The sequence below is a fragment of the Dermacentor silvarum genome, chromosome 10 (assembly GCF_013339745.2).
Source record: "Dermacentor silvarum isolate Dsil-2018 chromosome 10, BIME_Dsil_1.4, whole genome shotgun sequence".
In the NCBI taxonomy this organism is placed as follows: domain Eukaryota; kingdom Metazoa; phylum Arthropoda; class Arachnida; order Ixodida; family Ixodidae; genus Dermacentor; species Dermacentor silvarum.
This window is the reverse complement of record NC_051163.1, coordinates 41,707,148-41,732,810: the sequence shown is the minus strand read 5'-3', so window position 1 is coordinate 41,732,810 and position 25,663 is coordinate 41,707,148. Positions and strand designations below refer to the sequence as shown.

At 45.4% G+C, this 25,663-nt stretch overlaps 2 protein-coding genes across 2 annotated transcripts; one reads left to right on the top strand and one right to left on the bottom strand.

The window, feature by feature from the left end:
- Positions 1–84: 84 nt before the first annotated feature.
- On the top strand, positions 85–17,415 carry LOC119466467 (XK-related protein 6). Its single transcript, XM_037726980.2, has 5 exons — positions 85–1,002; positions 2,195–2,403; positions 3,992–4,280; positions 5,189–5,420; positions 7,980–17,415. Exons 1-5 carry the CDS (start codon positions 587–589, stop codon positions 8,223–8,225), a joined length of 1,392 nt encoding a protein of 463 aa, XP_037582908.1. The 5' UTR covers positions 85–586; the 3' UTR covers positions 8,226–17,415.
- Positions 17,416–17,764: 349 nt separating this feature from the next.
- On the bottom strand, positions 17,765–22,416 carry LOC119466468 (uncharacterized). The gene is made up of 3 exons (XM_037726981.2): positions 22,206–22,416; positions 19,635–19,909; positions 17,765–19,013 (listed from the first exon to the last, which is right to left on the bottom strand). The coding sequence occupies exons 1-3, from the start codon at positions 22,414–22,416 to the stop codon at positions 18,819–18,821; spliced, it is 681 nt and encodes a 226-aa protein (XP_037582909.1). The 3' UTR covers positions 17,765–18,818.
- Between the last annotated feature and the right edge of the window lie 3,247 nt (positions 22,417–25,663).

Below are 25,663 nucleotides of genomic sequence, written 5' to 3'. Positions count from 1 at the left end.
TTCTGTTCACGCCTCAGCGACAGTTGACTGATAGCTAGCTACGCGGTTCCAACGCTTTGAGCTGCCACGAACGACGGAATGCGGAGCGAGCTGCGACAAGGGCGTCAAGTTTTTGATGCATGCTTTTCTTCACTGCAGTTTCTGTTTCGTTTTCTCCGCGTTCCGCATCTCTTTCCGGCTACCGCAGATACGCGTCGGCCGAGCGCGAGCCCCGCCGATAACGACTCGAAAGAGCCGAGAATACGACACGGGCATTCCACGGACGACTGCTGCTAGGACAAGCTTCTGGAATCCAACAGAACGCGTTTTTCGTTTCACGCTATCATCCCTGGCCTTGGCGAGCGCAACTTCTGACATCAGCAGCCGGCGTTCAAGGGGAAGAGGAACTGGAGCAAAAGGTTGTCACCGGAAGTACACTCACCTTGCACTTCCTCGGCGAGGAGATGACCGCTGGCTGGCCGACGACGACGCGCGTCGCAAGATCGTGGCGTCTGCGAGGTAAACAAACCCGTTCGCTCGCGTCCGCACGCCGCCCAATTCTTTGATCGGGAGTGGCCGCCCCGACCAACCGGACCGGCGCGTCGCTATGCTGGCCGCGACGACGCCGAGCCCGCCGAACGGCGGTGCGTACTCGCCACCGGCCGCGGCGTCAACGATCCGAATGGACGGCTTCAGGACGATGGACGACATCGTCGAAGTGGACGCGGTGTCCGAGTCGCTGTCCTTCTCGCGCTGGGACAAGGCGGTGCTCGTGTTCTCCATGCTGACCGCGATCGGCGACGTCTTCGTCGACGCCTGGGTCGCTTACAAGTATCTGCAGCACGGCAAGTTGGTCTACTTCGCGCTGACGCTCGTGTTCATTCTCGTGCCGTCGTGGATCGTCACATGGATCAGCCTCAAGTGGTGCCTCATCCAGACGCGCCACCCCGAGTACGACCAGTACAGGCAGCGGACGTGGCTGGCCGTCGTGCTTCATGTCTTCCAGCTCGCCATCGTGTACAGGTGACGACCCTGCGACATGCGCGTCCTGTCAGAACGCGCACGTGCGTTTTGTTCGTACGGTCCTTTTGCACGCCGTTCTCTCGATGTTTGACCACGCGCGATTTCTACGTCCTGCAATATCTAATCTGCTCATTGTTTAGAGTGGACGGGTAGAAGGTATCTCCTGGTCCCTGCAGTGCAGTGAACTGTAAACAACTTTGTCCATGTGAGAAGTTCAGCCAGTGCCTGATTCAGCGCCTACACGAACGTACAGACATGTACTACAATACAGCTGCTGCAAAAGTCGTATTAGCCTTTAAGAAAAGTGAAACGTATGTAACAGAATTCGACAGGCTGAGTGTATCAGCGGTCGGGCATGCTGTTGCGGTTATAGGGAACGCGTGCGTGAGGCATTCGCACTAGTATAGTGTAACGACAGCTGTGCTTTTATGCAGAACTGCAATCACAGCATTGCATTGCATCGGTAGTTTCTCTCATACATTTCTCTATTCTTGTGCAAGATATGCAAAATAGACAACCACCTTTTAAAGGTGCACTGTAGGGGAAACCTTCAGTAACTCACTTGGTCAATTTTTAGTTCCACAAATAATGGTGACTTGTTAGGCTAGATTGGTTGATTGTACCCATAAAACTATACATGTCGTCTTACTGTGAGCATGGGCATAGGATACAAAAGTGAAATATGAGTGGCGACACCAAATTCTCTCACCAGCTTCATCAATGCACATGATGTTGGTTGTGTCAGGATGAGACTTGCTAACGATAGGGAAATTGAGAAGGGTTACCTTGAATTAACAAATAAACTAAAATACTTTCATTGCTCTCCTTGCAAGAAATGTCCTTATTTACACAAAAGTGCCACAAATTCCGTGTCATCACAATAATGTCGTGGGCACTGTGCTACGTGCTTTTGGTCTTCACCTTTTACGCAAATAGGCAACGTCGTTCTTTTAGGAAAATGCAGAAATTTTTTTAGATTTCTAGATTGTTATCTGCCAGTGTAAACTGATTTAGTGTTTATCATTAGTGTCCGCTCAAGGGGCACGTCAAGTGTACCACTTGTTAAACTTGGTCACCATTGCAATGCTCTATGTTTAGCTGCTGGTTACAGAACGCTGAGGGCAACTAGTTCATTCCTATTCGACCTTTTCAAAATGTTAAAAAATCGCCTCATTTCTTTGTCGAATTGCAGGTACCTGAGTGCATTGATCTTCGGCAACAAGAGCCAGAACAAGTCACGCACAAAGACAGACCGTCGCATCTACTACCAGCTTATGTTGTGGGAGGACAACGACGCCTCCATTCTGCGTCTTGTCGAGTCCTTCCTCGAGTCGGTGCCGCAGCTGATGCTGCAAGTCTACATTCTCACAACCACTCCAGATCCTTCTTCGCGGTCACTAGGTGAGTGTCGACGCTTCTGCTGCCACTGTTGGCGCAGTCAGTGTCATGTTTGAGACCGGACCCACTTAGCAGCATACAGTTTCCTGCAAAGATTACTAGAAAGAAACCTGGCGCTGTACTTGCCTAAGACTAATACTGCAGCCTCCGAGATTGCACCATCTTGGAGACCATGCTAATCCCAATGCCAGTGGAGTGACTTCTGGTGAAACCTCGAACACTCTCCTGCAGTTAGGTCACGTGACTGTGACGTGCCTTTCTGTCCGAGCAACAGTCATGGACTCTGTGCGGACAGTCCAGGACTGTATACTTGACGAAGCCCAGTTACCCCCTAGAACACACGCCAAAGGCTCCACTTTTGAAAACTACATCTTTTTTTTCATTTACCTGAAAGCTTGGTTGCACTGGTGTTTTGTGGTCTATTTGTGACGTTTTCTGGAGCTTGCACTTGCCGAAGTGTGGCTAAACCTTCGCATGAGGACGTGGCAGCCGTATTGGGAAGTCGGTCGAAGCGGTGAGTAATACGTTGACTTTTGGCCTGCTCAAAACGACGACATTCAGCTATGACCGACTCCACTGTAGAGCAGTTCTTACACAGTAGCAGATTGAATGCGTCATCGGCTATGCCTTTCAGTACGTGTCCCACTTTGTCCGCTTCAGGCATGTCCTTGTCGACCTTGTGGCACAGAGACAACACGTTCTGAATATACGAGATGTATGGCTCTGTGGACGTTTGAGCACGAATTGCGAGTTCCTGCTTGGCCGCTAGTTGTCGTCCGATAGGTCTCCCAAATAGATTGCGTAATTTCTGCTTACAGATGTCCCAACCTGTCAGATCTGCCTCATGCGTCTCGAACCAGAGTCGTGCAGTGCCCCGCAAATAGAAGATGACATTCGCAAGCATTATCGTCGGGTCCCACTTGTTAGTGCGGCTGACGCTCTCATACATTTCCAGCCATTCATCGACGTCCACGCCGCTTGTGCAGTTGAATGTCCCTGGGATCACGAAGGTGCAAGAGAATGTCCGGTGAAAGGTCTTGCTCACACTGGGTGGCTTGGTCGGTCATTGTGGTGGCAGCAACGCGTCGTCCGCTGCGAAGATCCAGTTCCCAGTGTTGTAGCGAGCTTACCCCGCACCTCTACCAAAGATGTTACGGGGAGATTATATATACAATGGATATATTTACAAGGTAAGGCGCACAACGCTACAGCAATGGTTCAGGAGAGCGCGTGCCCACCAGAAAGCCATGCCGTCGTCGTCGTGATCGTCCAAGCACCGACCATAGGATCACCGCTCGTGACAATATCTACACTGTCTTGTGTTTGCAGATTGGTGTGGTCACTGTAGATGCATAGTGTGTTGTGTGCAATGTTTATGCAAAGGTGTCACGTCAGGATCATTAGTTACAAACGTACCTATTATCAGCTGGAGGCTGTAAGGGAAAGAATTCCTTGCGTTCCCAGGATTTGTGTGATCCCTGTATTTGGTGCGACTTGTCAGCAGAGCAATTCCTTTCTTGACGGATCATCAGGCACATCTGTCTGGCCATCACTGGTGTGCTCATTGGTAACCACTTCTTGTGCTTCTTAGTGCTGGCACAGGTGGTGTCAGTGGCGGTTGGCACGGCATCGGTGGCCTGGTCGCTGGTGGCTTACGTACGGACGCTGCGCTTCTCGCTGGAGGACTCGCCCAACGTCTCCTGGCTGGGCACCCTAGTCTGCTACTGCTGGCGTTTGATGGTGCTCATGCCCCGGATGACGGCGCTCACCCTGTTCTCGTCGGTGTTCCACTGGGCGCTCTTCATCGTCTGCGGTGTTCGCTGGCTGCTCATGTATGCCTGGCTCATCAAGTTTGTGCGCATAGGCCAGTACGACAGCAGGTGAGCAGCCGGGATTTTCACAGCTTGCAGACACCACAGCCTTGTACTCTCGTAAACAAGTGGAAAGCAAGGAAGTTAGGGCCAGGTTCAACAAATATTTTTTTTTCCCCTTTTCGCTTCTGCCAGTTTGTGGGATGTTGTGCAGCGTGATTATGGCCTGTACACTTAGCTTAGGGATTACCCCTTCTTTGTTAACCTGATAGTAGCAGAACGGAGTCGCGCTCTTTAGTTATTACTATTTGTAAAGGAATGTGTCTTGCACTTTTCGATTGGTATTTAATTTGTTCACAATAGTACGCTTGGATGCACCTCACAAAGCGTAGAGTTCGTGGTGTCGTGCATTTATATGCAGAAGCACATGTAACCATACTTAGCAACTGACCTGTCAGTGATAAGGCAATTACATCAGGGATTCCGTCTGAACCCAGAATCTTAAAAAAATGCTCATGCTAGACAGGTAACCAAACAGTGCTAAATCGTGTAATACAAACAGTGGAAGCCCTTGCTTATTGTGGGGCAAGTAGCTGCCATAGGTGCTTGCATTCATCCTTAGCCAAGGCTGCACACTCTTGCTTGCAACCACTTATGCTCGTATGTACAGTGACTAAAACGTGATAGTAGGACCACATGGAATGGTTGCTGGTGCTTTTTGCACCACTGGTGAGCTCTTGTTGATTGCTGGGAGGTCTAAACGCAGTCACAACGCGTCACAAAGGTCATCGCTTTTATTGTATCCCACAATGCATCAGCTCAGTGTCCCCAGCTCCCACGGGTGGTGCAAAAAGTGCCGGCGGCCATATGGGCCGAGTATATAACTAGTACCACAAACCACGTCATTTGCAGGGTATGGCAGTGACTTGTGAACCTTCTTTTTTTTATTATTCTCTCTCTGTTGACACCGCCATCAGGAGTGACAAGCTGTGTTTCAAGGCGGTGCTGGCAGCCGTGTACATCTTCTGCTTTGTCGACCTGGCACCTGGCAACCGCCGGTTCCGTTATGCCTTCTTTTATGCCTTCACCTTTGGCGAGAACGCCCTGCTGCTCGGACTGTGGTACCACTACAAGCAGGGCAGCCACTGGTACGAGACGGTTGCGATCCTGGGCAGCTTCTGCAGTTTCTGCATGGGCGTGGTCTTCCTGGTAAGCCCTGTCTGCTTCTTCATCGTCGTCTTATTTGCACAGCTCTGTATTCATGCGGAGCATAGCCAGAAAAGGTTTCATGCTGGGCTAGTTGATGCACTACAGTGGCATGGATGTTCTTGCACCACAATACATGAAAATTGTCATAGAAGAGGAGGTACGGGACAAGCGGTTATCCTGTTTTTGCTTGAACTGACACTTGCATGTCCTCATTCTTTTTCTTGCAAGCTATAAACAAGTTTAGTCAGGTAGGTTTTGATCCATTTTGTTGTAGCCAAGAACTTGTATAATTCACAAATGTTGTGGTAAAATCATTTTGGGCCTTAGTATTCACATGTTGTTGTTCATTGTTATTATGCCTACTAGTTTCATGTTTGCACTAGTAAAAAAAAGTTGAGCTTCAGTTGGGGGAGGAGGTGTTGTACAAAAGGGAGCTGTTCCCAAAGGGCCGCTAAATAAGAACAAACAGTTGCATTAGACCGGTAGATTACTCTGTCAGCCCTATTTCATTAAGTCGAAAGAGAAGGCCAGACTTTTTTCCTTTTCTTAATCTTGTGCACAAACCACGCTGTCAATAACATTAATGTGACAGAAGTCACGACATCTTAACATATCTTTTCCCTTTGTGCACAGGAAGCATAGAGATCTTGCTATGTTGAGTCTTCTTTGTTAATCTCTAATGCAGTGTAATTATCCTTCATTGATAAACAGCTAGTACTAGCTTGATTAGACGGCATCAAAACGACATTGCGGGAAGTCGGCGTTGGTAATTCAAGGTGGTGCTACCTTTCCTACTGCTGCCCTATCGCATTTTCATGGCCTTTCTGTCATACCAAGCCTCTGCTTCCAGCAGTACCAACTTGTTTGCAATCAGTCTTGCTTAACATAATTACTTCTCTATAGTGTCAATATAAAGCACATACTACAGAATTGAGAGGGGCAAGCGCAAGGATTGTTGCTGAACATTCCAGCAATCCATCGTGTTTCCATATCAGTATGCACAGTGCATCTTTGAAATTAGCCTGTTCTCTATGTACCTCTAATGCTATTGGAACAGCTGCACAGGTCAGCTGATCCATAGGTATAGCTTTCTCACATGCTTAGATATCTTTGCACAGTGCAGAAGCATTCATGCCTTTTCACATTAGCCTCCTGTATATTATGTTCAATGACTGCCTAATGATGCTAAAACAGGGAGTCTCTAAGAGATGCTAGTCGAAGACATTTTTTTTTTTCGATATATAACCTATAGCAATTAACCTCCGGTTGTTTACGTACTTTTTTATGGTGATTTCAAATATATAATCAGTTTTATAGTGAGTTCCACAGTGCTCATTCTGTACCATGAAAATGTGTAAAATGTAGGCCTTTCTGCCCCTACTTTTTCTGTCACTAAACTTTCATAATTATGACCATTCATGGCTAATATTCCTCCACATCAACTGTAGAATTCTAAAAACTAACTCGGGAGTGCATATAAAATCTGCTAATAAAAGGAAAAAAATTAGAACCTGGGAAGGTCTAAAATGTTCAGACCCCAGTAGGTGTTGCTTGAAATTTGTCTTAAATATATGTGATATTGAAGTTTAAAGGAGATAACGGCACTGCACACATCTTAAAGAAAATATGGGTAAAATTTCATCCAGATCCAAGCATCGGAAGTACCAAAAACAATATGGGCAAACTTGAGAAATTCTCAAAAATTGTATTTTAAGAAAAACGCATTTGACTGTCTAAAACCCAGATGCAGCACTTGGAAAACACGGTAAAGACATGCTTGTTTAAAATTATTTCTTGCTCCGCGGCGGTTCGGGCAACCGTGGTTACATTCCGAAAATGCGGCATGGCTGAACTCCTCACGCGATCCGCAATTGCGAGCGGCCGCACTGTGTCGGCCGCTGGACGCTCGCCATTTCGACCGATAGCTTTCATTAGGGCTTTTAACAGCCACCTCGTGCTCCTTAAATGTGATTTTAGCCCGTTTCAGTTTAATTAAATTCAGCTTTGATTCTTATTGTCATAAAGGTAGAGAAACTGAACTTGCCAAAACAAGGAAAAAAAAAAAAAATGGGTAATTTTCGAAAAGAAAGAATTCGTTTTTCAACTAGCATCTCACCTCTTTCCTAGTATTTAGTCACCGTTTATGGGGCACGGTTAATATCGCACTAACACTATTTCATCACCACATGTCACGCAGAAGCAAAGTACATTGGACACAGAGTGACAGCAGTACATGGCGAAAGTTGTCTACGCTCTAGCAGTGACTGGTTTCATCAAATGTCTGGGAACATGGCACCACTACAGTGGACCACAAGCTCCCATTCATTGCAGGAGAGTGGGCCCCGCATTGTAAAAATACGGGAGATTATAGTTGAACTAAACAGCCTCTTGCTCGGTGGCAGTACGTCTCAACTGCTGTGTCATCGTGTTCCCTGTTCCTTGAACCTTCCATCTTCAACAGCACCATTCACAACAGGGACAAGCAAAAGAACACAGAACATGCACTGATCCTAGCAGTAATCCTAATCACTTTGATCTCTCGGCCTTCCTTCATTGCAGGTCATTTACTACCTTCTGCTGCACCCGAACGCTTCCAGCATTGTGCAGCCCGAGATGCGAGACGTGAACACCCGCTGCGGTTACACGTCTGACGGGTTGGAGGACTCGCCGGTGGACACGCCCAGTGCGGAGCACAGGTCGCCCCCCGTGTCCTTCTCGCCGACGTCGCTCCCAACGGGGAGTCGTCGGAGACGTCCTTCTACGAGAGCGGCGACTCGCCGTGCTCCGTTCCGGGCTTCAAAGTGACGGCCGTCTGACACACGGCCAAGTCCTCCTCCGGAGGAGGCGACGACTCTGTAATGCCTGCATACTCGCCACACGATTCAAGAGTTTGTGAGTCCAGTCAAGTGGGAACGAACTTTGCAGACGTGCTCTGAAATCGCGAGTGCACACAGTGTGATGTGGACTGCGGAGCAGAGGTTGTTGGCTTCCCTGTCATGCGAGACGCAGGTCAAAGAAAGCCTCACGAAACAGAAGAGAAGTTGCGAAAGCACGCAGCTCCCTAGAGCAGGATGTGTTGACGTTTGCCAACGAGATTATTGGCTGCACTTTTGAAGGAGGCTGGCGTGGCTGCAGTTGGTAATGGTCTATGAATCGATCGGTCGCTGATAATTTATGCTGTGCATATAACTAAGGACTGGACATTGAGCTGAGAAAAGTGAGGCTTCAAAGTTGCTAGCACAGAAGGGGAATGACGTCTGAAATGCCTCTGTCGTCATTACACGACTCTCAAGTTAGTATACATGTTGCGCGGTTGTCTTGCAAGCATGACTCAAACTTCAAGCCAGCTTTATGCGTTATTTCAGCGACTGAAAGTGGTACAATGAAGATTGTGTCAGATTGGCTACACCATCATGAAGAAGCTTAGAACTGTGCTCAACTATGAAGTTGTAGGGTTATTGCAGGTAGTTCGGAAACTTTAGAAGCACTGCGCACAACTTGAGAACTGCATGACCAGTTAGGTTATGAGGAACTTTGGTCATGTGCATGCTGAAAGTCAGAAGGTTATGTTGGTTTGTTGGCTTACAGGGAAGTAATTGATCAGTACTGTTATGGGGGGGGGGGACCAGGCTTCTGCACCTGACGTGCCACTCGTGGTGTCCGAAGCCATCCTAATAGGGCAGAAATGGGGCTCATTTGTTGGAAAATGATTCTGTGTATTTTAACAACAGGCTGTTGGTACTTGTAACGGACAGTACCCCTGAAAAATAGGCACAAATCACATGGGGGGATGCCCTCTCAGGTGATTTATGTCGATTTCTTGCGCTACTTTCTGTTACAAGTATGTCTTGCTCACTATTGTACACTAGGCTATGAAAAAGTTTTGCTAGGCTGTTAGTAGTATTAGTATGTGCGATGATATTTTCTTAGAAACCATAGTTGAATTTGGTTTTCTAGACTATTTCTCGTAGCCACTCATTTGCTTCCAAGTCATGACCTAGGATGAGCTGAACCAAACTCCTTAAAAAAAAGAATTCGCATTGAGAACACCTTATTTAACTATTATGAACTTATCTGTTTGCGTTAGTACTTGTGATATGAGTGACAGGGTTAGTTCCCAGGTGGAAAGTGTTTAAGTAGGCGGGATTCTTTCTCTCCAGTTGGATATCGGCTATCCTAGTTCAGCCCTGTGTAAGCGTGAGTGATGCTGGTACGTGCTGTACTTCCAAGAAAGTGGCCAAGCTTTCAGTATGCAACCGTAATGTTGTGACTCTGGAAGGGTACCAGGCTGTATATGGCCTACAAGGCCAGCAGGGTCAAATATATAGTAAAGCATAAATACTAGTTACCACTAGCTGTGACGGCTGAATGAGGCTAAGGTGAACATCATTCTGACATTTCCTACTCACACACACATTCATCCTGCCATTTGGCATATATTTGGAAAGCTTTTGTGGTGCTCAATACTGCGTATCGTACTTTGACTTATGGTCACAGCCAGCAGAAGTTTGCATGGGTTTAGTGTGTGTGATTCCAACTGCATCAGCCACGCTGTATAGTACTTGCCAATTCTTCAAAGTTTTTTATGTGTATCACGCAGTACAGATTTTTGCCAGTCTTTGCCGAAGTCATGCATCCAGCTCCATATTTGTTCGAATGACACCATTCAAGTAAGTTATGAGTGTAAATTTTGTATTTGAAGTTGAAATGACTGGTTTCATTGAAGTGGCTAGGTTTTTTAAAGAAGCTTGAGAAGTCGAGGATGCATTTCCAGAACATGGCAAGTGTGGTTAGAGAGAGCACTTGTTCATAACCTTCGTTACGTCTGTTGTCACAGGAAGCAGAAAGAGCTTGCAGATCCGCATTTTAAGGATCTGTACAAATTAAAGGCCTCGCAGAATGCACCGATACTGATTTTGTGGAAATCTGTGCATAAGTATGGTGTTCCTTTGAAGTTGGGGAATCGCACAGGTTAACCTGATTCCAAGAAGTGTCCAGCAAATCTAACCTGTGTAATCTTTGCGGCCATTATCCGTGATTGCTGGGTGACGACCTGTGAACTCTGTCTTTCAAGATCGCTGCATCCTAGTTGGGCCTGAAAAGTTGACTTAGAAACTGCAGGAAAGTTATGAGTGGTTTCATTTGGTGCTCACAATGTCCCGTTGATCAACCAAGCACTCGTCAGACAGAGGCGTGTCATGTTATTCATTTTCTATTTGAAACAAAATGTGCTCTTTTCATTGATATGTCACCATAGCAAGAATGTCACAATTTTGTAAGGCTGCTCGAAATATTTTGTGAGCGAGCTGACTAGAACAAGGTCATTTGTACTGTGTGTACTCTTTTTCTTTATGCCTCCTGGAATTAAGCTTTTAGCCTGGTCATGTTAGATTAAGTTATGGTAACTAGGTTCTTAGCCTTCACTTGCTCAGAGTGTAGATCAAGAGCTAAGAGGCCATTTTTGCATATGGTTGTGCTCCTAAATAGGCAGCTACCTTTCACATAATGGTATCGTCCTAAAACTTGAACTGTGTACAAGAGGTCAGTGCATTGTGTGTTATTGTCCGTGTTTCGAGTGTGTCTTGTTGACAAACAAAACCTTTGTGGTGCCTGGTTGTCAAACCTTGGCGGTGTTTGTCACGCTTGATATAGCAATCTGTGCTTTTATCCCGGAGGTGCTAAGTATATATTGTGCATCTGCTACTGATGTGTCGGCACTCAAATATGTTTGTTCCACAATCTTATCTCGTAGCCTACATCATTTGGTTTGGGCACCTGTCTTGTTTGACCAGCAAAAAAAAGAACTTTTCACACCTGACCATCAGTAGATTGTTGGTGCTATCTGCTGGCCAAGCCAGATTGCCACTGCTACTGGCACTCATTGTTTTGTTTAGCCTTACAGAAGATGTCAGCAGCAATCTGCTTTTCTCAAAGACTTCTTTTTGCCATTGGATAGATGCACAGAGAGCTGTGGCTTTTTAAAGTGACTAACAGTTCAGTGTTCGCTGCGTGGTTATCAGGTTTTCCCTGTGTTCCTTATAGCCCGGTCACTCACCGATTTTCAGTGATCATTGGAATCTAAGGCCATTGAAATCCAGTAGCCTCATTGGCTCCTTCGTGCAAGATCATGAAAAGGAGCCAATGGGGTTATGGATGCATAATAAGAATGCTTGTTTGACAGAAGTGCAGTCTGAGTGTAATGAATTTTCAAGTATAACAAAGTAAATCTAAAATGTCTTGTGACGATATCTGTGTGTAGCGAACATATTCAGTAACATAACAGGATCGGGGCCGAAACAGCTATTCACTGTGAGTGGCTCTGTAAACAGTAACATTTGCACAAATCGGTTGTTTTTCTTTTTCTTTTTTTGTCGGAAGAACCAGACAAGTGTTGGCACTAAACGCTCCATGTAGGCTACAAAGTGAAATTCTGGAGCAAAATTTGAGTGTCAGCAGATCAGCAGTAAACACAAAATATGCTTTGTTGGGGAGAAACGCAAGGATTCTAATCATGGATTCTAATGCGTGGAGACTTTAATTGTCTCAGAAATCTGACAGTATTTGACCGTTCCACCATGGGCTGCCCATAACAGATGAATGTTGTATGCCTATGTGATGACTGTCTCTGATTAACAAAGATAGGGGATTTGAGATTATACAGTTTTTTTGCTGACCAAGCTGGCAGATATCAGAATTTACTTGATAATTGTCAATGTAATTATTAAATAATATTTCACTGGTTACCTTTTAATAACAACTTTAGGGCCATGTTGTAGCTGCAATCAGCCAGTACTAAATGCATAATGTTTTGCTAGAGATTTTGTGCCTAGCTCTAGTATAAAAAACAAAAATAGAAAATAAAACCTACTTAAAATGTACTGCACTGTGCATTGCTTTTACAGTTAGGTTTCCTTTAGTTAGGTACCTCCTTATTTATTTACAGTATACTGCAGGCCCTACTCAGGGTCCTTGCAGCAGTATCATCAAAAAAGGTTTCATAACAAGCACTGCTGTATAATAGAAGAACAGTAGCGCATCGTAAAACATGACCAAAGTTGCCTTTACACAAACAGCAACAAGCTAACAGTGACCACAATACTCTGTATGAAATACTGCAGCAATCGCCAAACAGGCGAGTACCAGAAACAGCAACAACAAAAATTTTTGCCATGAGCAAGCAATCTACGAAATGTTGATTACCAGCAATGCATTTCACTGCATAATAATTGTATCGGTGATTATAGCACAGATGCTAGTGAAGCTTGGTCAGTCAAAGTTATAATATTGCCTTGGGTACCCTATTTTTAATAATCCGAGACAGGCATTGCAGGAATGGGCTGTCTATTCTTCTTCACTGTCGTACACCAGATGCATCTCCAAGGCTGTTTTCCTTTTTCCTTTTCTTGACCATGTTCTAACATTTTTATCCTAGACAGCACATGTCACTTTTGCATGTGCCATGTTTTCAAACCTTATGTGTCACTTTTCAGCTTGTCATTGCCTTCTGATGCCATTTCTATGGACATGTGATGGTTAGCTTACCTCTTGTAAGCTGCCGTCACAGATTTTGCGCTAGCATGTCCTGGTGCAAATATGTGTGAGTGGCAGGGTCTGTTGATTGTTCCCTGTCAATTGGGACATACTGTATTCCTTTCATGGCATGCTGCTTGTCATTGATCAATTACTTCATGTTACTGTAAGTTAGCGTAACGAACGCTCTAGTTGTACGCATAACGCCCATTTCTGTGTACTATTTGTCGCAAAGTTTTCCGGGCTTAGTTGCTCACAGCTAAACTAAACATGACCCAGCATACGGTGGCAACCATATAGAATAATATCTGTGGTGTGGCATCGTCCATTGACACTGCGTCTATTCATGCCGCGCAGCAGTCACACTGCGATGACAACTGAAGTGCGTACCATGGGGTATTCACTTTAATCTGTAACTTACATCGAGCTAATTTCGGTAAAGATAACTGTGCAGTCATCACATAGTGTAAAATAAGTGCACTGACACCTTGCTGAGGATATGTTCAACATAGTTGCTGCTTTAGGCCGTGATGGAGATAAGTGATGATTACCAGCAGCGTTAAGTGGGTAATCCACTTTAGTGCCTAAGTTCCTTTTGCACTTTTTGCCATCGCAGGAGGATATTGAGCATGTAGTGTCAGCATTTATCTTGCCTCTCTCTTGGTGGCTCAACCAATTACCGTAATGCACCATGGTCACATGACGGCCCCGATCGGACCCACATGTAAGGCATGCAGCTGCCAAAGTTGTAAGAGATGAAGGCATGGTATGGGTTTAGCATTTCAGATGGAGGTGATGAGTATCAGGCCATGGGTTTGCAGTTTCCCGAGATTCTTACAAGAGTCTCAGTAAAAAGTCCCAATAACATTAGATCAGCCCCATACCAGGAGTTGCAGCACTGCCACACGACTTTACGACCATTCTTGGCCATGGACGCTCTGGCCAGGAAATTTTTGCGACAAAAAGTATGTCTCAGTGCCGTTATGAAGCGTTACCATTTGTACGTAAAACATGTGGCGTGCTATTTTCATCACATGTTGTAATCCTGTACTGATGTTCCTTTTAATGTGTTTCACCCGTAGACCCTTTGACTGTCCCTGATGGATTATCAATTTCACCTTCATGCACTGATTCTCAAGATCCATCAGAGATTCTGTTTGCTGCTGAATCTGGGATAGCATGGGGGATGTGTTTTATTGCATGTTTCTTATCTTTTGTCAGAATCAAGCTAATGAACTTGAAAGGGTCAAGGCCTATTTCTTGGCATCCTACTCTCAGTCACTGCCAACAAATTCTACAGGACAAAGTCATGCTAAAGTAGGTAATTAGATTTTATTGTTTAGGTGATACGTATGCTGTTATGAGTGCGAGATGTTGCTACAATAAAAGATGATAGAAGAGAACACTTTACACAGCAGTAGCTCATAACCACAGCCACATTTAGCTTTAGCTAATTAACAATGTATCTTCAGGGTTTGCTACTGTTTGTGCATAGTGTACAAATTTGTCGATCAGTGTTGCTGCTCGGCTAGGTTAAGAATGTTTGGCTAATGCATAGCTGGCTCACACTTTGTGCACAAGAGTTAACATGCTAGGTGATTGTGTCTAAAGCGTTGTTCGGGTGTTTACCGCCTAAGTGTGAGGATCCATTATTGTTTAGAGCGTGCCAAACTTGGTTTGCCATGACAGTGTCACAAAAAGTGCTTAAGTTGTTGTGGAGCCACCTGGCTTCCTTGTTCACAGAGCTGCAAAACGAGATTGTAGTGACAGCTGTCAAAGGGACAGATATCGAGATTGAACAACAGAGTTCAGTTGAATTAAAGACTCCCCCTTTATTTTATAACCAGGGTTGCATCTCGCTTGTCATTCTGGCAGATGCGAAAAGAAGTTTCTTCTTGCATACCTTTCTCGCATTACGTTAAGAAATGTGGCTGCGTCAGTGCTCAGTCATTGCTAAAATTCATCTGCGAGAATCTCGTTTTGCTCAAGTGTTACATGATATAAAGAGGTAGTTAGCAATGGTTAAGTAGTTAGCTTAAAATTCAAGCAAGGTTGGAAAGAAGTTGGTGGTGTAGTGGGTAATACCGACGGAGAGTGTGCTAGTTTTAGGGTTCAAGCCATCTCCGTGCATTCAAACCCAGAATTAAACATGTATCTTTCGTGGTCCTGTGATCTGCTGCATGTGTAGTTCCGAGGGGACAGGGTATTTCATTATGTATAGGCTGCAGCACATTTGGGACGATGACACACGAAAAACAACACTCCAGAAGGTTCTGGTTACCACATACATACTGGTGGGTTAGTTGGTTGCTCATTAGGGTTATGCGCAGGGCACTTAGGACGTGGACACCAGATGGTGCTGCATAACATACAGTACTGGTAGGCTTAGTTACTTGCTGTTACGTGGACGCGAAGCACATTTGGAATGTTTACAATTAAAGGATGCACCAGAGGACTCTGCTTAACACTCCGTAGTGAGCGAGTTGGTTGCTTACCATCTCAGACGCAGTTTCATCATGTTGTGGAAGCTACAGGCAGTTTGTAACCTGGTGCACCTTGGCACCCTGGGCTAAATCTTCCTGTTTACATGGTTTCCATGGCAACTGAGCCCATCGCTGCAAACTGTCATTCTTCTCCACCGAATATCCCTTCGCCACTGTTCTTCCTCTACGATCACTTCCTAGTTCTCTTGTTCATGTGATGTTATCTGGCTGCCTATTTGTGTTGGTGCCAGTTGGAGAAGTTTCTCCACCCGAATATTTATTTCTCCATGAGTCTTCTGGCTCTTGCAGTAGTAGCTTATGCCTCATACAGAACCAATTCGTAGGTTCTGACAAATTTTTGAAAAACAGTTTCAATTTAATTTTTCAACCCCTTTAAGTGCCACTCAGAGATTAGGGACATTAAATGTTTTGAAAATGACACTTTTCCTTATTGCAAATCTGAGTATAAAATTTGTTGTAGATTCAAAATGCATACATCATGCCGGTACTTGTGAGCAACATTTCCTGTGAAAAATTGAAAATACAAGACCTCCATCTCAGAAGTCTTATCAGTGCCCTGTTATCAAAAGCCACTGGTTTTCTGTTATCCAGCACCAAGCCGTCCAAAGGCTAGACGGTTAGGTTATCCAATAGCAGTGCTATTGTGTTGGTTCTGACAATTGCCAGGATATTTCACCTGTTTCCCTCTTAGAGGCAAAAGAGGTAGTTCGAAAATGGTATCAGAATAAGATGCAAGAACTTGCCTCATTGCCTACATTAAAAGATCTGTAATGGATTGTGATATTGACTCAGGACTAGTCCTGGCAGTCGCTGTGAAAAATTATCGGGACGAGTAAGGCTCACTTTTGGCACTTAAGGGGTTAAGCGACACGGTGTGGAGGGTATCTCACATCTTACTGAACCTTTGCGTCTTGTTCTCTTTGTCGAATATTTATTGGCTTTTAACCACGCCAGTCATTTAGCACAGTAAGTCCTCTAATAAACTTCGTTCTTCTAGTCATATGTGAACAATTGATGCCTTCTTTTTTTTTTTTTTGCAAATTAAAAGCAAAGAGCAGACACAGTTTGCTTACAACAAATGCCCATCCTTTTTTTTTTTTTTCAGAATATTGTGTAGGCATGATACATATATATTGATGATGTTACTGAAGTATGTGATTTGCATTGTGAGTTTGTGGTAGTTACACATGGAGCATAACATTCTTTTAGTCAGCAAATAGCTCTTCATTGGCTTACACGCCAATTCTTTGCCTCTCTATTGGTCTACCTTGTTGCATGTTTTGTGCCAATGCAACAAACCTTTGCTCATATTTAGCTCTTGTCATTTAAGCATGCTGACAGTTTGTGGCTCAATATAGCCTGATCGCAAAGCTCATTATTTACTTCGTAAACACTGAGTTTTGTATATTCAAAGCAGTGCTTTGAGAGAGACCCATCTGAGCTAAGAGACAGTCTTTTCAAGGCTTGCTTCTTTTATTACGTCATCTGTGATTCCACTACATTCCATTTGGTGAAGCAGAGCTGTTTTACAGACAGATACATTGGTCACTGTTGTGCTCAGGTTTGTCTCAATAGTGTGCATAGTCATATATCGCCCATCTGTGAACTCCATAAAACACGCCGTGAATGACAATTCACTATGTTCGTACAGCTGTTGATTGTGGGTTTTGAAAGGTGCGTTTGGCTGCTGTGTTGGAGCAAAAGTTTGATCCGAGCGGCGTATGACGTATCTCTGCATTTCGGAGGCAGTTCATGAAGCACTGGTATACACTGGCACACGCTCATGTAGTCATAATGCACAACATTCCAGTCAGGGTACTTGCTTGAGAGTGAAGTGGCAGTGTCTTTTTGTTATTGAGAAGTACGGTGCTTTGTTTAGCTGCATAGTTTTAAAGTGCATGTCCAACTAGACATGTCAGTGGTTTCCTGCTGGATTTAATTAAAGAGAGAAGGCAAGACTGCGGAGAACATCAAGTCATTCTGTAAATTAAACTCAAGGGGGGGGGGGGGCACTAACTAACTACCCAATGAATCAAAATTCAGTGGTAGAAGACTGATCATAGATCCATTTGCTTCTTTAATTCTTAGCGTCACACACATTTTAGCATTCTCCTTGACACTCCCCACCCCCTTTTTTTTAATTGGGAACGCCTGTTAATGAGTGTTACATAGAAGGGTCAGCATGTCGACAGTGACATTGGTCAGCGAACCATCAGGGTATGGTTGGTATTTGAGTTGAACTCAATATCTTCATGCCAACTTTAACATCTCTCACGAATCATGAACATTTGTGTGAATGGAATCCTGTGCTTCTTCAGCATTTTGATCATACATTTGCAACTGAACTGAACTTTTTTGTTTCCTGTTTTCCTATCATCATGGGTTCCTACTATCTTTACACTTGCCGTGCTAAGATTGTTGTGTATCTTATACTGTGTCGCGATACTTTTATGTGCGTTATTTTGAATAATGTGTATTGTGTGCCGAGAAATTAATAAACCTGTTTAATGAATGATGGCTTGTGTTTTATTACGTATAAGAAAGAATAAGCCAACACACCTGGCTACTTATGATAGCATAGCTTTCTCTGATTATCACGTTTGCTCACATAGAAAAAAACAATTGTGACACATTTGATCTTATTTAACATGCAGACACTTCAAACTCTAAAAAAAAATCAAGAGTTTATACCCAAGATGTCCACACCTCTCATTGTCTTATCTCCCTGGTAAAATGACAGCAGGTGCTAGGCATTCAGTTTTAAGCTGCGGCCTGTGCCTTAAGGTTCCATATTCCTACATTAAAGTGAGCAAGTCTAGGTTTTATGGATGTTTCGAAACACTGTTATCAACTAGTTCGAAACATCAAACACGTTCTTACAGTCGTATGTTGGATCGCCACATACCACCCACACTTGGCAACTGTGCAAGCATCGAAACCCCATTTCAAGTTGCATTCTCCTACTGCGGCAAATTTCCTGTATATAGCAGACACGTACTCCCCATATCAGCAGGAAATGACTAGATCTTCAAGCGTCACGCGTAAGCACGGCTTAATTGACTTTTTTTTTTGCCAGCAGGTGGTGCAAAGATCTGTAAGACCCAATGAGCTGGGCCAGTAGGCGTACCGTTTTTGAGCCATGGTTTTTTTTGTACAACTTCGCGACAGGTGTTTACGAAAGCCGTGCACCACCTCTCTCTGATATTATACGTGTCATTTGCTAAAGCGCCTGTTGTCATGGGAACGCGACCCGATTTTATCGCGCCGCGCAGAAACAGCCATCATGGCGTTCGGCGCGAAGTCACACGTGAACCCATCAGCACGGATTCGATGACGGGCCCAGTCGCACTGCCGCTCTCTGCTTTCAGCTTTCGGGAGACGCGGTCCCGTTCTGCACGACGAACGTCTTGCCGCTCCAGGTCTCCTCGGGGAGACCCTTGGTGATGGAGACGTTGTCCTCGATGAGCACCTCGTTGATGGTGGGCATGCGGTCGACGGAGACCACCGAGATCTTGCGGTGTCCCGCCCAGTAGGACGCCAGACCCGAGTTGCGTCTCCGCTGCAACGATATGGTGTTTCGTCGGAATGAATGAGCGAAAAAACAACCACGTGGAACTAACTGCGCTAGCGAACTGTGTTTTAGACGTTAACCGCAAACGCGAACGAGTTAACAGAGTCTGATAGTCGTGTGCGAGGGAAGTGTTTCATGTAAACATTCGCTGTGAACTTTAAATGAACAAACGTGCGAGCACAAGTTTCTTTCTCGAGTGAAGAACGAAATGAGTGTATTAATAACAGCACGGTAGGTCACAAGGTCCGATACAATTGTACAAGCACAACGGCAAGTAGGACGCGCACCCACGAATTTCCATGCTACTCCTGTAAAGCGGGCACCTCCTTGCGCTTGGATGCACAAGGCGAAGCCTGATTCTAAGGGCACAAAAAAAGGGGACGGCTGAATGAAAAATTATTATTTTATTATTAGTAGTAGTAGTACGGAAGTCGACACGCTCGCTCGCAGCCAGTAATGAATGTAATTGGCTTTTGTTGATAGCGCATGACAAGGCATGAAAACAAAAGAATAAGGAAAGTATGTTCTATCTGAACATACTTTTCAGAAGCTGTCTGAACAAACTGAACAACTGTTTCCAACTCGCACCGCGGTGGACTACATACTGACCCAGGAACGCTTGTAGTGGACGAAACCGTAGCAGAGGTAGGCTAGCAGCGCCACAAGCCCACAAGCGAACACGATGAGAAGCAGCGGCTGGTAAAGGAGGCCCAAGAAGAGGCCCGCCAGGGAGACGCACAGGCTCAGAAACACGCACAGGCTTGCCTCGATGATGCGGTTCGAGAGGCGCTTGCCTCCGTGCTTCTTGCCGTGCTTCTTGCCGACGCCGCTGGTGGCGCTGCCGGCGGTCACGCGGCCGGAGCCGTTAGCCGAGGGGCTGACGCCTGCAAGGCCGATACGGCGAGAAGAAAGAGAGTGAGTACGCCTTGCAATAGCCGATATTGTAGTTGACATTAAGAGAAAAAAATGGAGCTAGACAGGCCATGTAATGCGTAGGATGGATAACCGGTGGACCATTAGAGCTACAGAATGGGTGCCAAGAGAAGGGAAGCGCAGTCGAGGACGGCAGAAAACTAGGGGTGGGGTGATGAAGTTAGGAAATTTGCAGGCGCAAGTTGGAATCAGTTAGCGTAAGACAAGGGTAATTGGAGATCGCCGGGAGAGGCCTTCGTCCTGCAGTGGACATAAATATAGGCTGATGATGATGATGATGATGATGACGCCTTGCAAGGTACAATGGGCTTGAGGGAAACCCTCAGCATTTGATTGCGACAGCAGTTACAGGGTGTCTCAGCAAATACTTTTTTTTTTACAATGGCCTGTGGCAGATGGCACAATTCTAGTCCATGAGCTGGTCTACTCGAAGAGGCGGACATTACTCGCACAAAAATTTGAAATGCATAATCGACTAATTAACAAAAATTAACTGATTAAGTTTTAATTAATTACCTTGTGGCACATATTGCCATTTACAAATACTAGCGGTGAGATTGCAAGGCATATCCACTTGAAAAGAATTGTGTGGATGACACCATTCACGAGATATGCACCGTCAAACTTCTGTAAAAATGAACTGTCGTTCGTTCCACTTACTTTCTTAACAAAATGTAGCTTTTATGCATTGAAGCACGAAAGTAACTGGAACGCCAATGCATTCCTCCGCGGCGTTTGGGAATTAATATCTCGAAACTGGTGTCATCCTGAGAATTCGTTCCAAGTGGATCCGCCTTGCGACCTCCACGGCTAGAATTTGTAAATTGCGATATGAGTTAAAAACTTAACTGTGAATTTTTGTTTATTAGTCGATTATGCGTTCCAATTTTTCGTGGAAGTAGTCTCCGTCTTTTCGAGTAGACCAGCTCATGGACTAGAATTGCGCTATCTGCCACAGAAAAGTTTTAAAAATTTTCGAACGTACGCGGGACAGCGCGGCGAGGCACATTCGCGCCGTCGCCGTGCTGTCCCGCGGACGGTCCATGCGGGCTCGCACGTGGAGGTTTAGAGGGTCTCTAGAGACGAGGAGTGCGTTTGGCTGCAAAAGCGACAAACCATCAACGCCACGCTCTATCGAGGCTCGCCTCGGTGGCGACACACACACACACACACACACACACACACACACACACACACACACACACACACACACACACACACACACACACACACACACACACACACACACACACACACACACACACACACACACACACGCACGCACGCACACACGCACGCACGCACGCACGCACGCACGCACGCACGCACGCACACACACACACACACACACACACACACACACACACACACACACACACACAAAAGCGAACAAACAAACTAACCAGCCTTTGTATGTCCGAGACGGCGCGAAAGTGAAACGCTAGCGGCGATATCTCTTTGAGGTGACCGAAACATCCGGCCTAGGGTTTCCGGTTTAGTGGCGAAAATATTACCCTGCATTCAAAGAAACAAGGAAACTCATCGGCGCAGAAGTAAAAAAAAAAGGCTTTCTATCGTCATTTTCTACGATAATGGGCAATGAGGAATTTATTACAGGAAACGAACGAGGTCAGAGCACTTGTTATAATTTCGAAGCTGGACGTCACAAATCACTGCGACGTCCAACCCACGATTATACAAATGGTTGCGCATTAAAGAAGGGACTATGCTGCAATTTTAGAAAAAAAAAAAAAAACTTTGCCTGGCGACATTTGTAAACTTTGTTTTCGCAAGGACCGAATTGCGTGACGCCACGCATTTATAACACGCTGCAAGTTTTAGGCATAAAATTGAAGAAAATTGAGTTCAGTCGTCATTTCCACGGCTTAAATAAGGCATTTATTTAAACAAACTCCGAGAGAGCTTCAAGGCGGTAATCCACCGACATAGTCATTAGCATACATTTACAGCTGCGAGTTATCCTCGCTGCCCATCTCGCCCCTTGCCAATAACAGCCCCCCCCCCCCCCCCCCTCCTCCCCGGAAACTACTTTCATCATCATCATCAGCCTATATATTTATGTCCACTGCTGGACGAAGGCCTCTCCCAGTGATCTCCAATTACTCCTGTCTTGCGCTAGCTGATTTCAACTTGCGCCTGCTAATTTCCTATCATTCATCACCCCACCTAGTTTTCTGCCGTCCTCGACTGCGCTTCCCTTCTCTTGGAGGGAACTACATTACTTACCTACAACTATTTGACTCCCAAGAAAATGACTGGTCGGATGAGCTCCGTGGACTTCTGCGGACGGATGTAAGCCTCCGGCTCCGGGCCCATGACCGTGCTGATTGTGGTAGGTGGTCATTCCGTTGCCGTGCGGCTCGTTGTAAAATATGATGGGGCTCGGTCTTAGGCTTCCGGGCGTTACGTGGATCGCCGCTGTCTCTAGCGGAGTCATACCTGGGACGGAAGGACAATCGATCAGTGAAGTCGATCTCGGTGTTCTCACGAATAAACCGCCAATCGGTCCGGTTGTTGATCTACCGATGCATCTATGTCTCCTTCCGTCAATCACCATCCGGTCAGTCTATAACTATTTAGTTAAGTTACTCGTCTAATTACACCATTTTAACCGTAACCTTCATCTCCCAAGTCAGCCAGTCAGTACAGCTATGGAATGACTGGCCATCGGTTAACACAGAGTTAGATAAAATACAGAGAGCCTGCTAGCTCTCACCGACTACACTCAGCGAAACACCAGCTATAAAACGGCCACGTGCGTAACTCGTGATATTGGGTACTTTTGCAAGTGTGCGGTACACGAAACATCCGTTCTAGAACGAACTTAACGAACTTGTGAAAACTTACGCCGTAATATCCTCACAAAGAGCCGGCGGAACTAAATTTCCGTCTGTCGCAGATCACACAACGCGTGCAAAGCGGCCATAGCGCAACATATGTGCAGTGCTTCGCTTTCGAAGAACTCGAAACGAACAGCGGCACGGCACAACACAGCAGACGACACGGAGCAGACGACACGACAAAATCGTCTGCGTTTAGCAAGAAGGCGTGGCTCTATGGGCAGCCGTTTCATCCCCTTCTCCCCAGTGCTTGGGAGAGTTTACAAGAGGCGAAAACACGCGCGTGGAAGGTTAAAAAAAGAGAGACGAAGGAGGAGGCAACGATCGATTCTGAGTCGAAAGTTCCCTCTCCACGTCTACCCGAATGGGATGAATGACCGCACACCTGTGTGATTCACTGAAGTTCATCACGTTAGACACGGGAAAAAAAAAAAAGGAAGGAGAGGAAGAGATGGAGGGAACACAGCCAGTCAACACACCGTTGTGTTTCAGTGCATACTGTAACAAACTTCCGGAATACTTCCGCTTCCGTGTCTCCGTTCGGCGTTGCCGCTGTTGTGGAGCGGCAACGAGGAAACGCGGAAGCCGTGCAGAATGCCAGTCGGTATATCGAACGCTTAAGAACTTGCCGCTCCCTTCTCCTCCTCTCCCTCAGGTAAATGTCATTGACCGCGACGCGGACCACAACAGACACCCGGTCGACATGCCGCTGTCAGCAGCCATTCATTTTCTTCTTTTTCTGTCTGTCGTAACGCCATCGGTTTACAAAAACGGCACCGGAAATGGACTGCGACAATCTTCGCCACTGTTTCGTCGAGTGCTGAAAAATGACTACATAAAAAAAGCAATGACTCGCTTTAGTTCATCTCGTCATCATCGTCAGCCTGTATTTATGTCCACTGCAGGATGAAGGCCTCTCCCTGTGATCTCCAATTACCCCTGTCATGCGCTAGCTGATTCCAACTTGCGCCTGCAAATTTCCTAACTTCATCATCCCATCTGGTTTTCTGCCGACCTCGACTGCGCTTCCCTTCTCTGGGTATCCATTCTGTAACCCTAATGGTCCACCGGTTATCCATCCTACGCATTACATGGCCTGCCCAGCTCCATTTCTTCCGCTTAATCTTAACTAGAATATCGGCTATCCCCGTTTGTTCTCTGATCCACACCGCTCTCTTCCTGTCTCTCAACGTTAGTCCTAAGATTTTTCGTTCCATCGCTCTTTGTGCGGTCCTTAACTTGTTCTCGAGCTTCTTTGTTAACCTCCAAGTTTCTGCCCCATATGTTAGCACCGGTAGAATGCAATGATTGTACACTTTTCTTTTCAACGACAGTGGTAAGCTCCCTGTCAGGATTTGGCAATGCCTGCCGTATGCATTCCAACCCAATTTTATTCTTCTGTAAATTTCTTTCTCGTGATCAGGGTTCCCTGTGAGTAATTGACCTAGATAAACGTACTCCTTTACAGACTCTAGAGGCTGACTGGCGATCCTGAATTCTTGTTCCCTTGCCAGGCTATTGAACATTATCTTTGTCTTCTGCATATTCATCTTCAACCCAATTCTTACACTTTCTCGATTAAGGTCCTCAATCATTTGTTGTAATTCGTCTCCATTGCTGCTGAATAGGACAATGTCATCTGCAAACCGAAGGTTGCTGAGATATTCACCATCGATCCTCATTCCAAAGCCTTCCCAGTCTAAGAGCTTGAATACTTCTAAGCATGCAGTGAATAGCATTGGGGAGATTGTGTCTCCCTGCCTGACCCCTTTCTTGATAGGTAACTTTCTACTTTTCTTGTGGAGAACCAAGGTAGCTGTGGCATCCTTGTAGATATTTGCTAAGATATTCACGTATGCCTCCTGTACCCCTTGATTACGCAATGCCTCTATGACTGCAGGTATCTCTACTGAATCAAATGCCTTTTCATAATCTATGAAAGCCATGTAGAGAGGTTGATTGTACTCCGCAGATTTCTCGATTACCTGATTGATGACGTGGATATGATCCATCGTTGAATATCCCTTCCTGAAGCCAGCCTGTTCTCTTGGTTGGCTGAAGTCAAGTGTTGCCCTGATTCTATTGGAAATTATCTTGGTGAATATCTTATATAATACTGAAAGCAAGCTAATGGGTCTGTAATTCTTCAATTCTTTAACGTCTCCCTTCTTATGGATAAGTATAATGTTGGCGTTCTTCCAGCTCTCTGGTACACTTGAAGTTGTGAGGCATTGCGTATAAAGGGCCGCAAGCTTTTCAAGCATGATATCTCCTCCATCTTTGATTAAATCTACTGTTATTCTATCTTCTCCAGCCGCCTTTCCCCTGGTCATGTCTTTCAAGGCCCTTCTAACTTCATCGCTAGTTATAGAAGGAGCTTCTGTATACGGTTCATCACTATTTCGAATGAAAGTAGCTTGGCTGTTTTGGGAGCTGTACAGGTCAGTATAGAATTCTTCCGCTGCTTTTACTATGCCATCTAAATTGCTGATGATATTACCATGCTTATCTTTCAGTGCATACATCTTGCCTTGTCCTATGCCAAGCTTTCTTCTTACTGATTTCATGCTGCGTCCATATTTTACGGCTTCCTCAATCTTCCCTACGTTATAATTTCGAATATCCCTTACTTTCTTTTTGTTGATCAGTTTTGACAGTTCAGCGAATTCTATCTGATCTCTTGCGTTGGACACTTTCATGTTTTGTCGTTTCTTTATTAGGTCCTTTGTTTCTTGGGATAGCTTCCCTACAGTATGCCTTGGTGCCTTACCTCCCACTTACCTCTCATGCAGAGAGACCCATTCGCTTAAAATAAAATTCCATCATGTGAGCACTGACACTGGC

Excerpts from the sequence above, each read along its gene's own strand:
- LOC119466467 (XM_037726980.2), top strand. The coding sequence starts at position 587 with ATGCTGGCCGCGACGACGCCGAGCCCGCCGAACGGCGGTGCGTACTCG. Across the intron at positions 2,404-3,991 it reads TCCTTCTTCGCGGTCACTAG|TGCTGGCACAGGTGGTGTCA; the intron begins GTGAGTGTCGAC and ends TGTGCTTCTTAG. Across the intron at positions 5,421-7,979 it reads GCATGGGCGTGGTCTTCCTG|GTCATTTACTACCTTCTGCT; the intron begins GTAAGCCCTGTC and ends CCTTCATTGCAG.
- LOC119466468 (XM_037726981.2), bottom strand. The coding sequence starts at position 22,416 with ATGACTCCGCTAGAGACAGCGGCGATCCACGTAACGCCCGGAAGCCTA. Across the intron at positions 19,910-22,205 it reads TGGGAGTCAAATAGTTGTAG|GCGTCAGCCCCTCGGCTAAC; the intron begins GTAAGTAATGTA and ends TCGGCCTTGCAG. Across the intron at positions 19,014-19,634 it reads TCCACTACAAGCGTTCCTGG|CGGAGACGCAACTCGGGTCT; the intron begins GTCAGTATGTAG and ends ATATCGTTGCAG.